An 18,910-nucleotide genomic window follows, 5' to 3' on the forward strand; every position below is an offset into this window, starting at 1 on the left:
CACAGCTGCTGAAAAGCCTGGTCAGAGCCTCAGCTCAGCCAAACATTGCTGCTGTTTCCTCTGCTCTGATACTGCAAAGACATTGCAGTGAGTCAGAAGACTTAAGTGATCTGAAAGAAATTTTTTAAGTGACTACCTTCATACAAATAGAAGTATCAGTGCTGACTCACTAAGCAGCTACACAATAATCACAGCACAGCCAACAAAGGTACACACAGGAAGATGGTAGTGAACAGGATTATGTCATCCAGTAAGCAGTATAAATTGATTTGGGGCTGCATAATCAGGAAACCACACCTTTACTACGCCTGAATTTCAGCATACAAGCAGCAAGAAAATTGCTTTGCTACAGTAAGGTCTGAGGGAAAATAGTACCAGATGATCCTTATTGAATTTTTTTATAATTGAATGATGTATCTACATCTACATTATTACAGTACACACAGAGAAACGAGGTAAATCCAATTCGTTTGTTTCACCCATTAAGAACGTCCTAAGGAGAACAGAATTATGTTTCTGTAACTAATTCTAAAATGAAAAGGTTTGAAACAAGAAAAAAAAAGTATTATTAAAGAGTCTCCTCATACTCAGACAAACTGCAACAACTTGCACATCTTTGCCTGCTAAGATTAAGTGACAGAAAACACATGTGACTTAAATCATGAAACAAACCTTGGTTATCAGCAACCAGATCTGTAACAACCTCAAATATCAGATTAATGCCCTGCTCAAAAGGAATGTTAAGTACGTGCAAAAGCCTGAAACAATTTCTTCATTTCTGACCTAAAGTCTTAATGTGAAATCCTACAGAGAGCAAAGAATGGGGTCAGTTTGCACATCCTGTTCCTCACCTCCTCCTCTGGCATCAGCTTTCGTCGGCCATCCTTCACTGGGAAGCCACTCCCAAAGTCCTTGGATGAGATATCTGCCCCATATTCCACAATAACATCTTCTTCTATGCTGCTCACTAATCGCCAGAATTCTTTCTCTACCAGCTCAGTGGGAACCATCTGAAAGCAGAAGAGAGGTTATGGTATGTGCAGATAACAAAAATTATCATTCAAGCAATAAATTGCTATTAACTCCCCATGAATTTTCATACACCAGGGTCACTCCCCCTCTCCCCTCCATCTCTTCAAAGTCATGGTTTTGGTCTGTATTCCTCCATAGTGGCTGGAATGTTTCAGAGAGAAGGAATAAACAAAAGAAGATGGAATCACCAGAAATACAGCAAAATACAGGGGGAAGAAGAAACAGCAGCAGAAATCAAGCAGCAAAGAGAACAAATCAGCACGCAAATTCCAACTATTTCAGAGAATAATGACCAGGATTTCTGAACAACAGTAAGGAAATAAGATTCAGATATAAAACTGTAATCAGGAGTTTGATTTTCATATAACTGATCATTGCTCCTACATGCATTCATTTACAAAGCTTATTTTTAAAATAAGCTTTGTTCCATCTCTCAAAGTTGTCTCGTAAATTGGAGTCCTTAAAAGGCAGAAGCTTTAGCAACAACATCCATAAATTACCAAAGAACCATGAGAGGAGGAAGACCTTGGTGCTGCAGGACAGTGGAACTGTGCCAAAGCAGAAATTCTAGTTTGAAAAATGCTGCTGTGATGCATAACAAAAAAACCAAAAAACCCAAACCCAGTGTGATTATCAGACAGATTCAGTCTATTGACTTGTCTACAAGAAAATACTGTAAGATTAAAAAAACCAAAGATTTATCCTCTGGACAAACTAAACCAAGACAAAAGGCATAGGGAGGGCAGGAAAAGGGCCCCTATGCCAAATGAACAAGATACAGAGTCCAGTTTATCAAAAAGGCAAGAACATTAACTAGAGTGTGCCCAGTACAGTAAACTCTAACAAGCAATAAAGCTGTCTGCCCATTGCAGAGAAAGAGTGAAATGAAATTGAAATGAGACCAGATGCCAGTAAGCTAAATAATTTGTTTACATGTTTGAAGCTTATGGTGCCTCTTTAAACAAGGCTAAGATGTCTTAGCAAAAATCCAAGACCAGCTGAAACCTCTTCTCTTTTTCCCTTACATGGAATCCCAACAAAAGCTGAAACTCACATGGACCGGCATGTTGAAATAATCAGACTTGAAGTTATCAGCCATTTCACCAAAGCTCTGGAGAGTATATTCCCTGACAGCTTGTTCAAATCCAAAGGCCTCTCGGGGTTTGTTGCATTCCTAGGAGACAGAACACAGAAATATTGTTCCCTGCAGCAGACTCTGACACAGTTACATTTTTAGCAAGAAGCCCTAGTGTCCAGAGTCCTTACCCAGCTACCAGGTTTGAGACTTTTGCAGCCCAGGCAGTCACACCACAACGGAAACAGCCCAGAATTAACGGCACAGAAGCTAATCTAACCCTGCAACCCCAGGGCTCCACACTTCTGCTTTCCTGTCCAAAGCTACATTTCATCAGCTACTGCTGCCAGCCACAAAGCAAGACTGTGCACAAGATGCTTAGACAGCCACAGGACATTTCTTAGACACACTGGATTCAAGCACCTGCAGAATAACTGCACAGGAACAAACCCCCCAAGTGTTTCAGTCTTATCAAGTCAGCAAATCATCAACAGATTTGACACTGTGAAAATATATAATAGGGAAGAGGAAAAAGGAAATTAGAACAGGGCAACACAGGCAACAACAGACATGGCCCATCTGACAGAAAATCTCCAAGTCCTTCCCGGTTCTATCCCCATTCATCCTGAAAATGAAAAGCACTGGTGCACATTTCAGCTCCTCTCCCCACTCATTTTTATTGTCCTTCTCAGCTCCTTTGGAACAGATATCATGTTTATATATATACAAGGCATATTGAAACACAAAGATGATGTAGGACTATCTAATAGTCAGCTTTTCAGTCAAAGAAACAGGACTGGAAAGGAATTCATCAGTAGTTTGTGGTTTTCTTTTAAGAGGAACTGTCCTTAGACTATTCCCAACATGTATCAAAATTGAGCCTGTGACAGACTCTACAACATCTGTGAACACTGTCAAACAATGTTGACCTAAATGCATATAAAGAGCCCTTACACTGTTCTTCCCAGCTTCTGTTCCAGTACTCTGCTGTAAAATTACATTAAGGATCTGTGCATAATTAACATCTAAAGTAAAAAACTGAGGCAAAAAGTGCTCGTGAATACTTCAAACATCTTTTTACAGTTACTTGTTTACTTTCCAGTACACATTATAGTAATGTGTTTTCTCCTACATCCTACTTCCAATGCCTTTCCAAAACTTTTCAAATATTTTCTGTATCATTTACTAGTAAAAAATTACTTGACACCTTATATTTCCTGGGTTTTTCCCTGCCTGCATTTTTTTCTTTGGTAACATCTATGCCTGTTTTTACTAGCAATAATGAAATTTCTTGAGTTTCCTCATTCCTGAACTGCCACTCTATTTACTACTATAGTCTCTAAATCAACTCCATATTACACTGCTGCAGTTTCCTAATTCTTCTTTATTGCTCCATCTGAAGGGCAAATGAAGAAGTAGGTTAATCCACTCTCTGAGCAGCAGCCCAAAGGGAACATTTCATCTCTTCCCTTGCCTGTAGCTATGAATTTCCACCTTTCTTTAAGCAGCATTTGCCCGAGTTCATCTGAACACCTCAGTGAAGGGTTAGAGCAGTGAGCTGATGCAGCTCCTGTGGCTGCACAACTCTCCAACACCATCATAAAGGAACCAGCAGCAGCCAGCACTGCAGAAGGGCACAGAGGGAAGTGGGCCTAGAAATGTGTGTGGACAACTGCTCCTTTTGGAAACAACACAGCCTCAAGAGTGAAAGCCAGTCTTGTAATTACACAGTTACAAACAGTAAGCTTCTTCCTCTGAAACCTACATCTACCAACCTTCTCAGCTTGCAAAATCTGTTTCCTTAAGACCAAACCAATCAAGTGATGTTTGCTGTCTGTTGATCAATCTCTTAGAACTGGGTAGTTCTTTTTTGAGTAATGAAATTCAACTTCCACTTTCAGAGCCTGAGTAGTTCCTTTTTTAGATTAAACCAAATCTAAAATAACTACAACAGAACTTTAAATTAGTTTTTTTCACTTTCTGCTACAGACCATTCTGAACAATGCCATAATGTCTTTCCAATAATCAAAGCTCCCTGTTATGCCTAAATTTCATACTTAACTTCATAGTTTACAAATTGTGTCATCATTATGTGGAAACATCCATTATAACCCTAGTTCTCACCCCTAATTTCATACTTCCAGATTATCAAATTCAGTTTCAGCTTTTAATATACCAAGATCAAATTTTTTACCTGTCACATAGCCACATCAAAAACAAAGGTTATGCCCAAGCTCTAGAAGGAATGTTTCTCTCTCCTTATGGCTCATCAACCAAAATCCAAGGCTCATCTTGACAATATTCCAAAACAATGCATTCTACACAGATGGATTGCTGAACTGCTCTTCTTCTGATCTTTCCAGGTACACAAGCACACATACAAAGCTTCAGGAGCTCTTGAACTGTACCTCAGCAACGCACTTTGGACACCTCCAGTCACCCTTGGGTACATCAGGAAGAGGGGGAATCAAGCAGAAAGTGTGATAGCTGTCATCACATCCATCACACAGTAGCAGTTTGTCCTCGTTATTTCCTCTACCACAAAATAAGCAAACATAAAGATCAACCTGTGGAGGGAAAAATAAAAGTTTACAAGAAGTTTCTCATCCAGAGCATGCCTTACTTAAGCTAAGGAAAAAAGGACGATATCCTGAAGTCCAATATATGAGCATTAACCCTGGTTTTTGACAAGTATTGATAAGGATAGTTTCTGCTTCATTCTCAAAGTAGCACTATGTGCAGGGGGCAGGAGGACTTTGGCTGCTGCAAAATAACTATCCAGTTCAGTTGGACTATCTTTTGCTATCTAACTCAAACAGCAGCTCACTCATGTTGTTCTAAGGCAAAAGTTACAGTTTTTAGAACTCCCTCTCTTCAGCCTTCTTACAATGGAAAACAATTTAAATCTCTACAAAGACTGCATGGCTAAGGAAAATCTCAAAAAGGTATTTCAGAAATATATACATCATCACTTGCAACAGTACAGCAGTATCTTCATAATGAAAAAGAGATCATAAAATCCACAAACCAAAAGATTTCAATCTAAAAATTCACAAGGAAGCAAAGGAAACCACAAGTAGAAGTACCAACTTCTTTCTCATTTTCTTCCAAAGCAAAGAATAAAAACTCTGAATTATAAGAGAAAAGTATTAATCCCAATACAACAGCAAACAGTTTTTGGAAGTTGTACAAGATAGTCTCTCCACAAGAACAACACTGACTGGGAGACATTCTCTGGGGCCAAAGAGAAAACCATATGAAAAGATTGAGAAGTTTCTTTGCTCTAGCTTCCTGTGGAGTGCAACAAACTTTAATTAATAGACATGTAATATAATACTGAAGAAGTGTAACAATCTAAATTAAAAAAAACTGAGTATTACATTATCTTTGCTAAAAAATTTACTTTTTGTATGAACTTTTACTAACAGCATGAACTTCATGAATGACACCTACTCCAAATTCTGCTACTACTTCCACCAGCCCCTGGCAATTCAGGCTGTGTGTATTTCCTTCACACAGCTCAAAATAACACCAGAAGAGGTGGAGCTGCGTTTGGTGGGGTCTGTTAATTTAATCAAGATGTCACAAAAACATGTGCACTTCAGCTGATTAGGCTCAGGTGGATTAAATAGTTAATGAGAAACCCATCTTGAGTTACAGTGGCCTAGTTAAGTATGCAACCTCCTAGCTATGCAGTAATATACTTCTTCAGGAGACTGCTCAGGTTTCTTAAGAAACTATTTTAAAAAATAATGCAGCTCTTCTCAGAGGCATATCATTTTCCCCTTTAAAAAAAACCCCACACACTCACCCTCATGGAACATTATGTCTGTCCAAAGCACCAAACCAGCTGCTTTTGCTGCAGCTACATGCAAGGGAGGCAGGGTACCTCAGCAGGCACTTTGATATTCTCTTCCCAAAACTTAGCAATGCATGAAAATGGCAATCCTAAGTTTTCTGTGGTCCTCACTAGCTACCTCTCACTAGTAACACCTTCTTCTAAATTCCTATTAACATATGCAACCTCTATGTTAGCATAAGTGATGATGTGGCAAATACAAAAACTGCATTGAAATAGATACTCACAACAAGCAGACCTGTGATTATGCAATAACCACAAAAAACCCTGCTAGCCATGTAATAAAACAGTGTAATACTAAGATTTCATATAATTATATGCATCAGGGGGAGAGGAGGAGATAAAAAGGTGTATTTTATCTCCCAGTTAGTAACTCACTATGGGAGTAAATCACACAGGTCTCCATTTTCTTAATGGTGGAAAAAGGCCATTCTTTATCCACATAACTCCTTTTAACACAGCTTTGCAGACCTCGTGTGGGACTCCAATTGGTTAGTAGTTTTCTTGTCAATTACTTTTACTGGTTAGTAACAAGTTGTTACTCTGTATTGATTGGTCACTCAAAGTCTCCGTGTCCATGTGCAGGAACAGTTGTTTGTGAAAGATAATTTTCATTTTTGTATCTAACAGTGCAAAACCAGTTTATGCAGGTGCAGGTTATTTTTTTACCCAGGAACAGATTATTATGTTAACAAACTGCTCACAACAGGTTTGCTTTCACATGGGAACTTGCAAAATGCTAGCTCTGACAAGGCCAGACACTGATTCCAGGAGAGCAGGCTTGATTTTATGAAGTCTTTCTTTATGATTTTTCTGCCTTACTGCAACAATTCACCAAATGAAATCAATTTCATGGTTAGCACTTTAAAAAAACATAAATAAATGATGGAGAAATATGCACTAAACTGCACCACAGTATTTCTCAGCCCAGTGCTATATGAGGTAAATGCATCACCAGTGCATTTAGGACTTCTTTCCTTATCCAAGTATTAAAAAAAAGTGTGGAACCAAATAGTACTAAGTCACAGAATTTCAACATATTAGCGTTACAGCAAAAACCAGCAGCTTTGTTGTTAGAGTAGTTTTGTTTTCTCTTATAAATACAGGTTAAATGAAAAAAGTAAGTAACAGTGCTCCATAAAAAAACCCCAGGAGACAACACAAAATATTTTAAAATTAAAGCCTAGTTAAAATTATCAAATTTGCATGGCCTAGGAAAACCATATATTCAGAAGTAGTAGCACAACTGAAAAAATTCAACCCACACAAATCCTAACTGATCTGCAATGGCACAGTGATCTGGTTTTTAAATATTCAAATTCTCCCACTTTTCCTGCCTCATATAAAAATGGGATTGCTAGAGTCTTTAGGTTGCCTTGGCCTTCCATGGTTGAAATTTACGATAAGATTTTGTAAGTGTTCTTAGGCTAAGAATAAAATAAAAGGAACAGCTGAACTCTAGGTGAAGAGTCTAATTCTTTAGACAATAAGAGCACAACTCTCCATTCACGGCTGCATACACATGTTAAGTTATGATACTTTAAAAGTAGGAAGTCACATTTTGTGAAAGGCATTAAGAACAACTGTACATTGCTTTCCCATGGACACACATCAGAGAACTAAATGTTTTATTTTTCCTATTCAAATTCAAAACAGAAAAGACACAATGTGGAAATGCTAAAAACAAACTCCTGAAGTAGTGGAGCACCTCAGAATCTCTTCTAAGGAAAAGAAGCAGTATTATAGTTGTTCTGCTAAGGGGAGCTCTAACAAGAATTGAACTATTGAAGGCATTCAAGCATGTAGCAAGTATGATCAGCAAAAAGCTCCACATTGCAACAGCCTTCCTGTCCAAAAGATGAAAACAAAAGCCTTGAGCACAGATTGTTTTCCAAAATACTGTTCTTTCTTCCCATAACAGTATCATCTGCTGCGGCATGCATTCATTCATCTGTTTGGAGGGGTGGGGGTTCTTTTAGAGGAAGAAGAAAAATCTTAGTAAATCAAGCGAGTCCTTTCTATCAGGAATCACAGGAAAGGCATCAAACTCACAAAGTTGACAGCGAGAGTTCCCTTGCGCTGCCTCATCTGCATTCCGAACGCTTCCGATCTGGTTCCCTTGCGCCTTCGCGTCACCTCGTCTGGAAGGAAAATGGAGTTAAATGCTATTAATGTGACATCAAGATAGACTCAACTTGTAAAAACACCACAGACACCCTGCCTTTTAGATCAGAAACTACTTAACAGTCCAAAGAAAGCAAAAATGCCATGTTGTATCTGGCCAATCTAAAATCAACAGGGATTAGGAAAAACGTCTTTTGTTTATCCTCACAGGTGATCCCAGTGGCCTCATGAAAAACAGTGAATTAGACTCCTAAGTTGTGCACTTTGCTGGCAGGATCAGTTTCAGTACTTTTAAGTCCTGCTTCCCCTTTCAGTCTCTCAGTAAATGGAACAGCTGTTTAATTGTTATTGTTACTATATAATACATAAAGAGCTGAAACTCTGCCAAGTTATATGAAGCACTCTGTAAATCTCTCGTGAATGAAACCCTAGAAGACTTAGCTTTCTTTTTCCAGTTTTGATTTGCCTTCTCCTTAATACTGTCTCTAGAGACATTCAGGAAGATTTAACAGTCTCACTGAAAGCAAAGAACTCACAGAAAGCTAAGAGCCCAAGATTTAATTACCCTCTTTATCCTTTGCTCCCAATGACAGTCCCATCATCTTGGGTCCAGCTCCAAAGATCTGCAGCTTCTTCAGTTCAGTGTTTCTACTCATTTCTCCTGCCTCTGCCTAAAAATAAATACAAGACCACATCAGCACAAACCACCAATATTTCCCCTCCAGGCTTCTTCACAATTTGTTTCTATTCCACTCTCTCAGAATATGTGCTCATCAAAAGAAGCAGGCCTGAAAAAATACGATTTTCTATTCCCAAAGGCAATGAACATATGCAAATGAAGTAAGAGAGAATTTTTGTCCCAAATTTCCAAATTATTTCCCATCTAATATTCCAAATCAACTACAAGAAGTGACTTCTACACCAAATAAAAGAACAAGGTTTGACATTTTGCAAAAAATAATAAGACTGCCAGAGCAACTTTTTCCCAAATCCCTACAATTCAGTCAAGTGCCTGGATTTTAATGCAGTTTCAACAGGATTTCCTTGTCTGCTTCCCTGAGTAGATACATCCACACAACACTAATGAGTTCCAACCAACTTCCTTAAGCTTGGCTGCTTCTGGGGTTATTTGTGATGAAATGTTGTGAGTACAGTTCAGATCACAGCTACTCATGTTGCAAGCTCAAAATCAGAAGTAAAGAGACCCATTTGGTGACAGCTCCATGCCCCTGTCAGTGATGTTTCCTGAAGTGTTCTGCTCTAATGAACTTTTCTGTTTCCCATTACTGACCCACCTCATTTTCTCACATCACTGCCACTAATTTAACAACAGAAAGAAGAAAATATTCTGGTTTTATCCGCAACACAATTACCTTGGCATTTTTCTTTATGCTGCCTCCTTATACTTTGAAAAATCTCTCTGATGTGGTACAGAAGGCCACTACATTCTCACTGTTCAAAAACTTCCTCCTGAAATTCACTGATCTTAAAAGACCTCAGCAAGACTATAAATTTTGAAGGTGGGCATGTAATTTTAAAGAAGTTATTCCTCAGCTTCCTGATGATACTTCATTTCTTATTTTTCAAAGTTATGGCCTGATATCTCATGCCTGTCCCTTGGGGTGACATGCCTTTAAAGTTTTTAATCAATTATTAAAAAAAACCCCAAAAATATCTTCTAAAAAAGGGTTTAACATAAGTTCTAATACACTGCCAATAAACATTAAAAAAGATGATTCTTCTGCCTTAATCAGTTGTTTTTCTTGCTCCCAGAAGACATTTCAAGATATAGTTTCCTATGCATTATTACTCTAAGGAATTTTTAGTGATATTTACAGTCCCTGTTCCCACTGAACTGGGTATGCATTAGGCTAACAGGCATCTTTCCAACCCAATTACTGCTGATATTCTAATTTTGAACACTTATATGTTGCTATAAAATGATTTGCACTTTATATGTGACCAACTTTGTAAGCCTACTGTGCAACCATACAAATTTTTCCTCACCAATTCTTCACTTTTTGGTTAACAAACCATAAGCAAACACACCAGAGACTTCCTAGTCCCTCATTTTCCATTTGAAATGCATTAACAACTCAACCATTCTCTCAGCTAATAGAACCTGACAGAATCAACCCACATATTTCACACAGACATCATTTCAACAACAATCTCCTCAATTTCTCCTGCTCTTGTGACCAAAGATAGTTTTCTCAATTAGATATGAAAAATAATTTTATTATCATATTTAATAAAATCAAATCATTAACATGCAGCAAAAAAGTTTTACAGCTTAATTTAAAAATATATTATCTAAATATACTTTCATAACTCCTTGGCTCAGATTTACTTGGATACCACTGAACTTTAGTGGATGAAATCCATTCATGCTCAGGTGGAAATAGCTACAGAGTTTTGAAAAAGAACAGTTTGCATATGGGAAGATGAATGATTTTTAAAAGTCAGATTCCTATGTAACCTCATGAACACTGACTGGATATTGATACTGGATTCACTCACTATTCTCCTGTCTCACCCCTCATCAATTCTGAAATATTTGCTACCCCAGTCCTCTACCCCCAGTGCACAAGACTACAACGCCTACAACCAGTAACCAAAATATTTACATATTTGGGGCATTTCTCAGCATCTCCCTGAGTTCTTTTGTTCTACAGTTATTGACATGGAAAGAAATCTTTCAAGCAAAAAAACCTTATTTTACTGTGTTATTCTGCAAACATAAAGAAACCTGAAAGCAGACATACTTAGAATTGTATTTAAGAAAATTCTCTGGACATTAAGTTAATATCCTTTGAGAGGACAGCACTTCTTGTTCCAGTACTGCAATTCTTTACCAGAAATCACCATGACATAGCCTCATTAGAAAAATCCCTTGTCAGCTAAAATACACCCTAACACATCATCTATGAAGATACCACTACCATTTTCTAAGGAAGTATTCTACTAAATTTAAGCTTTCCTTAAGGATATTCTCTTTTCCTAATCTGAATTAATTTAATTTTTATTGTCATTTTCTTTACAAGCCTTTAGGAACTCAGATGCCTTTCTCCAGCTTTTATTTGTGAAAGCTTTCTTCAGAGAAAAGAGAGAATAAAGCATTAAGTTTATTTTCCGAACATAATTGCTCACCATCCAATTATTCTCTTCCTATTCACAGACAATGTTTCCAACTGACATTTTACTACAGTATCCAAAGATTCTCAAGCTATGCTCCACAGAGGTCGACACCTATTCCCTATTTTCTTTCATTTTTCACATTCTTGAAAAATCTTGAAATTTGCTTTTTCCAAAGTTTCTCACATCCTTCTACTGCTGAGGATGTTTCTCTATTTCAGTAATTTCTGACTACTATATTTATACTTTCTTATTAATTGCCCATTCTAAGGTAAGTTATCTGCCAGAAGATGCAGAGGGTCTTTGGAAAGCACTTCTAGAACTTGGAAAAGATCCAAGGATCTGCAGAGTTCTGTGGAATTACCCATGCTCACTAACCAGGCACACTACACACAAATCATTCAGATGTTTCAGCTAGAGCAGAATGACATTTATTTAGCAGCTTTTTACATTACTTGCATATTACTGGCTCTCTGAAGATTGTCTGGACAACCTCTGGTCCAATTCCAGGTATGCATTTCAGACAATAAAAAGAGTCCTGTCTACAACAAAAAGGTGCACTGAAATCTGGAACAATGTCTCCATGTTCTCAGATATTTATTTACACTGCTACCATTTCTGGATACTGAGGAAAAATCTATCTTTAAATGCCACTCCAGGGAAGACTTAAGACAGTTATACACAGCTTCCAACACAGCCAAAACCTACTTCTGTCTATGCAAATAGGATGAGTTTTTCCTGTATTCAAGAACTCACTTCAGCCATTTTAATAACTCTAATGCTCAAAAGATAACATGGCTACAAGCCTAATAAAAGGCATTTAAATATATATAGTTTTTGCAGATTATCTAAATAAAATCTCTTATTTCTGAATTGCAGGCCCTTCAAACAAAGCGAAACAGCTTTACAGTGCCAGGATCACCAAAGAATTATCTTTCCAACATGGAGAAATGACAAGTACCATTATTCTACTGAAATCAGCAGGAAAAAAGATCCCACAGGACCTTGATAAAACAGTGACACTTTTACACCATGTGTGAGAAAAAGGACATACTGGCATTTCACCATAAGATGAATTCAAATCCAAAGAAGAACTCCACATAGCAAATGACTGCTGAAGTTCCTGCAGCACTCTCAGATTTTCTGGATAGCTCACTACCAATACTTTGAGAGATTTGGGAAGATCAACAGGCCTGGACTGCTTGTGTGATGCACTGCTATATGGCTATGATAAATAACTACAAGTCAGCTTTAGCAAGCTGAGAAAACACTAAAGACAATTCAGTCTAAACCATCAAAGAAGGTGAAAAATTATAAAGGATACTCAAATACCTCAGTGACAAGAAAGGTGCATTGTAAAAAAAAAAGTAGTTAAAAAGCATTTGAAAAAGCCTTGTGGTGCTGGAGCTAAGTCTAGAACAGTATGAAGCAAGTAGGAAGTTGGTTGCATATGAATCCAGCTTTCACCCACGCTCTGCTGATGAGCCAGCAGGGAGCCACCAGACTTCATGTGAAAAGCCTCAGGATGCTGCCTGCAAGGAGTATCTCTGTCAGAAGGGGAAGGCCTGATTTAAATAGTGCAACAGAGCCATCAGGGCAATACCCCACAATTATTTTCAGTAAGACAGCAATTTTAAATGGTGGTGACTCAGTCTGAACTCAGATTTTCTCAGGGGTACCTCCCAGGAGTTAATATCACCTAGTAGAATACCAGAAATTCCTCTACCACCAGTATTTCAGAAGGAAAGAAACTGCTTTTCAGCAGAAAAGTTGTAGAACTCCTGTACAGTTCCAGCCATCACTGATCATCTCCTCACACATCTGTTTCAGTTCAGAAGAACTGCCTGCCCAGCTTGAGATCGTTATTCCCACATGCAATTCCACAGTTAACCATTACTTACATGTATTTGCATTCGTGTCATTAAGAGGCATATTTTAGAAAGGTTTTAAAAAGTTCTAGAACTTTGTACAACCAGAAGCTTTAAGATCAACTCACAAGCAGCTTTTTGTCTTGTTTCCACAGACACATTCATTACCAAGGTACTTAGGCCACTTGTCAGTAAACAAAAAGCAACTTTTAGAAATTTTGACACAAACAGTGCATATGCTGTATCAAACCAGATCTCAGAGTTACTTCTCTGGAATTTAGTTAAATGAAGACTGCTTCCCAGTGGTGCTTCTGAGCAGGTTCCCAAAGGCTGCTGCACTGGTGGGAGAAATAAGCATTCTCTGTCTGCAAGAGCTGACCAAAAAGGAATACCTGGGATTTGACACGCCTGGTTCTCTTCAGCATGACATTCATCCTTGAAGCCTGCTTTGGGGAAGCTTGGGCATCTGAACTGAGGTCCTCAGCCTCCACTTTTTCCTTAAGATCCAAGTTAGGCTTTTGGATGCCCTAGAGGAGCAGAGCACAGGACACTGTTGGTCAGGCAGTGCTGATCATTCCACAGCCTATGAATCATTCTGTGTGCTAAGAAACAGCACGAGTGAAGTCACACAGCATTACACACACCATTTGGAAAAGAGGCCAATTAATTCATTCATCCTTCAAGTAAGAAAACTGAATCCCATCTACCAGGTTATCAAGAGAAAAATAAACATTTCCAATTAAGCATATCATCTTTTGCCTTGTTTTCCTTCCCAACACAGCTGACTTCAGTCCTAAAAAGAAACACCAGAAAATAACTACACAAGGTCACGTTACAACTTCCAGCACTATTCTGTCACAGATAACTACGAGGGTGGTTCTAGCTTTGCTGGCACAGCTGGAGCTTCTAACAGCACTGACCCCGTGTCCCAGTTCCACATGGAGTAACACAGCACTCTGTGTGCCTTTTGGGCACCCTCCTCATAGCATGAAAGACGAGCATCTCACCATGAGGCTGACCCCGGACTGGAAGAGCTCATAGGGATACAGGATCCGTTCATAGTGAGACTTGAGCAGTGAGCCCGTGCCTTTCCCTGGCAGGTAGCCAAGCCGACTCGCCACTTTAGACCATTTCTTCTCTTTGGTCACTACTTCAAAGCCTCCTTTGTTGGCAACAATCTGAAATAAATAAATAAGGGTTTTGAGCTGCTCTCACCAGCTTGCGAAAAGCAAGAATCAATTAAAGCAACCAAATGTCAAAAGGTTCCATGAAAAGTGACAGAATCCTGAAATTAGATTTCGTTTCCTGAAAGACTAGTCCTTCAATAACAAAGCACTTGACTTATTTTTATTGCTTCATGTATTTAATGTGATTTTTAATTTACTAGCAAACGTGAATTGCATACTGTCTGCCACAGGAGGAATCCAACAGTTAAGGTTTATCACGTGCTGGAAAAGATACAAAACCTACCATAAGAACAAACTGAAAAGTTAACCCTCACCAGACTTGTCCTCTGCTGTAAAACACAAGTCTGGCCAGCAATAAAGCCCATTTTAACAGACCCCAGGCAGAAGGGAGTGTTGGAGCTCAGAACCCTCACAAAACCCTGAAGGGAAGAGAGACTACTATAAAAAGAGGGAAAAGTAAATTTACCTTCCAACTCAGTCCAGTTATTACACATGACTTCAATTGGTTTGAGACCAGTAATTCACACACAGAACTACCACTGCTTACATCTATATGTATATACAATTAAAAACAAGACCATTTGCCTGCAAGCAATATAACAGCATATGAGGTGCTTCCTCCAACACACAGGCCACATTTCCACTGCCCCCACTCCTTTTACAGTTTCACTGCCAAGCAATTTAAAACACAAATGGATTACAATTCCATTTATATTGTTGTAAGACTAGTATTTTTACAGCAGTGTAGTTTTGCATTGCATTTCTTTACACACAAGGGCTAAATTTCAAGCTTAATGTTTCACATACTGTTAGAAACCTCAAGGCAGAAACATTTTGTTAGTGGAGTGAAATTTAATGTTTCCTTGTGAGGCTGAGGTAAACTGAGAAGTCTAACTGTGACAGTGACAAGTAAATTTGTTAATTCTGGTTTCTCCTATAATCACACAGAATTACACTTAAATAATAATATAATTGATCATTATTTTTCCTCGTATTTACAAAAAAGCTCTAGAAAAACATTTTAAAATGAAACCTGTCCTAAATTTCAACTTATCTTCAAAATTTCCAGGAAAACTTGTTTTCTAAAATTATCTATGCATGAACAACAGCTAAAGAAGCCAGTAACGAACCAAATCAACTCAGAGCTGCAAATCTACAGCCAATTGAAATGTTCCAGCTCATTACAGTGACCCAGATATTTTCCAGTAGCTCTCTGATATTCTGCATATCCCAGTAAGCCACCATAGACACAAAAAGAAAAAAAATACAGGAAGACATTTTATCAGCTTTTCTCTGCATTTTATCAGCCCTTCCAGACTTTTCTTTAAAACGAAAACATACTCATTTACATTTTTACTTACCTAAGAGAAACAAATCTTGATGGGGAATGGAAACTGATGCTCTAACCTAGAAGCACTAGAACTACCAGAACTTCGGTCTTTTCCCTGCAAGAAGAAATCTACCTATTTATATTTATTAGCAGCTAAGTCTTTAATGGTACAAATAGTTTGCCAGTGCAAAACCAAATTCCAACACAGACTTGTGTGTAAGCTTTGAAAGAAGCTTGGTCTGTTCACCAAACATAACTATGGAAATATTCATTTCTAGCCAGCCTTAAGCCAAGTCTGTTTTGGAAATTAAGGTAAGTATTCCTGGAGTTGACATTATGTATTTTCAAAGGTAAGTGTTTACAAAAACCTCTGCTGGAAAAGAGGAAGGAGAAATTGCAACAATTCACTACAAAATTGTTGATCAGAGCTGAAATGCACACAGGCATACTGCTGCCTTCCCAAAGAAGGCCTCAAACTCCTGCAGCTCCACCACATGTAAAAATGGGGAACTAAAAATCAAGAGGCCAGCTGACATCAGGACATTCAAGCTGTACAAGGTAACAAATACCTGCTGTATGGAATCCAACCAAAGGTAACTAATTGAATTACACTGTGGCATGTTTGCCATAAAGATTCAAATTAGAAATTTTTTTTCACTGTATTTTTCCCACTTATTCAATCTCTGGATTAATGAGATTAGTGCTGTAACACAAGCCCTTCCTCTTGCTTGGTTTCTTGAGCTTGAATGAAAACTGAAATCCCTGTCTGCCCAAGGCCTACAAATACTTACCTTGCTCAGACCATACAGATCCAGTATTTTTCTCTCGACCACAGGGATTTTTAAATTGGATCCTTGGAGTTCCCAAAATTTTGCTAACTGATCCAAGAAGTCCAGTTTCACTCTTGTCATTGCCTGGAATCAGTAAAGGTAGACAATCATGTGTGTTCAAAACCAAATGTGACAAAATTTTACAGTCCTGAGAGAAAACAAGGTAAGTTTTTATAGTGTTTCCATTTTCAACATGCAACTTGGCAAGGGAGGTATTTCTTTGTCAGGTAAAAAAACCCCTAAAAATAGAAATATTGTTAAAAAAGAAAGACTTTACAAAAAGAAAATTATATATGCTTCTCTTTCTGCATTTAAGACACTATAAATTAAATTCCTACCAAATAATTTCTTGGTCTGAAAGCAAAATGCATGCTTATGAAATAATTAGCATTCCAGGGAGAAACACAATCACAATCATTAATTGTGACCCCCAAGAGAACGCTTCATTTCACCCAAGGCTGTGGAGAACACTTCCAAAACAGAATGATAAAATTAAGATTATGGGTGTGTAGTTTGAATAGAAGTGTGTAATATCACATGGTAGAAAACTTAAGAGTTTAAAATTTTAGAATACAGTAATATATATATAAAGCAAGATAGAGGTTTTAGGGTGGAGGCTAGTCCTTCTTTACCTTCTTCTTCATGGGACTGGGTGGTTTTGTGTAATTAGATTAAAAAGTCTGCATTGCAGGCCATGGGTGGCTGGTTATAAAGTTAAAAGTAATAATAATTTAAGTGTAATTTCTTAATTAGAGATTAAAAGCCTTGCAGAGAGAGAGATACAGCTCCATTTTTTTAGTTTGTTAGAGTGAAGTGCTGTAGAACTCAGAGCTGGTGAGACTGTAACACAGATAAGAACTACTGAACATCTCAGTCCAAACAAGAAATACCATCCTGTGCATTTAATCCCAACCCTGGCAAAAAGAATTTAAGACTCAACACAGTGGTGTCCTGTGTGAACAGGACAATTATTGGTGGGCAGCAAAGGAATTACCAACAGTTTTTATATATTACCAGTTTTTATACATGACCAGTTTTTATTTATGCCTTATCCACACAAAGGGCCTTTCTCAGGAGTACCCAAATCACTTTCCATAAGGGGACCCATTTACAAACCAAATGACATTTTGGTATGGGAACAAAGCAAGGCTTTGAGAAATGTTGCAGAGAAAAGGAAAAACCAGGACAGAATGGAGGTCATACTGCTTACAAGACAGTTTTTAAATCATAAAATTAATCAGCTATAATAAGCCTATAAAAATAATTTTAAGGCTTAAAAGACATTATCACGACAGTATGAGGTACCCAGAGGCATCAGAGCAGCAGGAAAGATTTTAAGAGGAAAAAATCATTGCCTGTGGAGCTCTGAAGGATAGACACTGGCTGCTCTTACTGCACACATGATATTTGGAATTCATTCTAGACACTACCAGGTGAATGGGAAACACTCCTGTGGTTATTTTGGGTAATAAAATAAAACCCAGATTTTTCACAAAGCGAGGGAGAGCTATTTTATACAAACTCTGCCACAGCCAAGCATAAACACTGACATGGTCTATGGGGTTCTAAAGTGTTCCCCATGCAGAAACCTGCCAAGGTGCAAACCTCAAGCAGGGAGACCTGATTCTTTCTTTCAGTGCAAACACAGAATTGTATCAACAGTGGGAGAGCTCACCTCCAGTTCATTCAGGCGCTGAATTCGTGGAGTGAAACGAAAACTTTGCACTTCACATGCAAATGGAGGCTGCCAGTCCTAAACAGAGACAGAAAGACATTTTACTGCTTCCAGAAACTTCTCTGAAAAGTGCACAAAGCCAAACACCCTAATAACGCCTGAGTAAACAAGGTTCTGATAGTAAATTAGTTTCTAAGAACTGGTGATATCATTTTCCAATATTAAGACATTTTTGTGCTTATACAACAATGTTCCTCCCACCATATTTCAGTCTGAAGAAAGATCCTCACAGATTCAAAAACGCCAAAGAAAATTAAGGCTCAAAGCATCTCAGTGTGCATTACCTCACGCTAAGCTTACACACGAGATACACTCTGCAGCTGATCAGTTATTTATTTACTTTAAATAAAGAATCCATACATCCTGCACACTGAAAAACCTCAACAAAGACTAAATCAGGCAGGGCACAACACATCTAGTGGTTTTCTGCTTGTTTGCAGTCATTTCAGTAAAGACAAGACCACCAGTCGGGAGCCCAATTCTTTAACAGGAATGGAGCCATAAATAATGACTTTCTCAGCACTGCCAGGGGTCAGTGCAGACACAAGTGCCTCACAGCCCCACCTCCCAAAACCGTGCTACAACATCAAAACGAGTAATTCAGCTTTTCAGCACTTTTTTAAAAAGCTTCAGTTACAGCAGGTCGCCCACCTGGCAGTGACCACGCCAGGGGAGGGACACGCCATTACAGGTGGGCAAGCCACACACGAAGGCCCTGAGCACAACCTTAAATAT

At 38.3% G+C, this 18,910-nt stretch overlaps 1 protein-coding gene across 2 annotated transcripts in view; it reads right to left on the reverse strand.

Annotated features, from left to right (window-relative positions):
• KDM5A (lysine demethylase 5A) overlaps positions 1-18,910 on the reverse strand; it is a 49,506-nt gene that overhangs the window by 29,327 nt on the left and 1,269 nt on the right. For both annotated transcript variants that reach the window (XM_064421204.1, XM_064421203.1), the window contains exons 2-10: positions 18,116-18,193; positions 16,402-16,524; positions 14,101-14,271; positions 13,486-13,620; positions 8,656-8,761; positions 8,019-8,107; positions 4,516-4,674; positions 2,087-2,206; positions 852-1,010 (exon numbers count right to left, since the gene is read on the reverse strand). In XM_064421204.1, coding sequence (XP_064277274.1) covers positions 852-1,010; positions 2,087-2,206; positions 4,516-4,674; positions 8,019-8,107; positions 8,656-8,761; positions 13,486-13,620; positions 14,101-14,271; positions 16,402-16,524; positions 18,116-18,193 — 1,140 coding nt within the window. The remainder of the gene's footprint in view (positions 1-851; positions 1,011-2,086; positions 2,207-4,515; positions 4,675-8,018; positions 8,108-8,655; positions 8,762-13,485; positions 13,621-14,100; positions 14,272-16,401; positions 16,525-18,115; positions 18,194-18,910) is intronic.

Source organism: Passer domesticus, chromosome 5 (genome assembly GCF_036417665.1).
Source record: "Passer domesticus isolate bPasDom1 chromosome 5, bPasDom1.hap1, whole genome shotgun sequence".
Lineage (NCBI taxonomy): Eukaryota > Metazoa > Chordata > Aves > Passeriformes > Passeridae > Passer > Passer domesticus.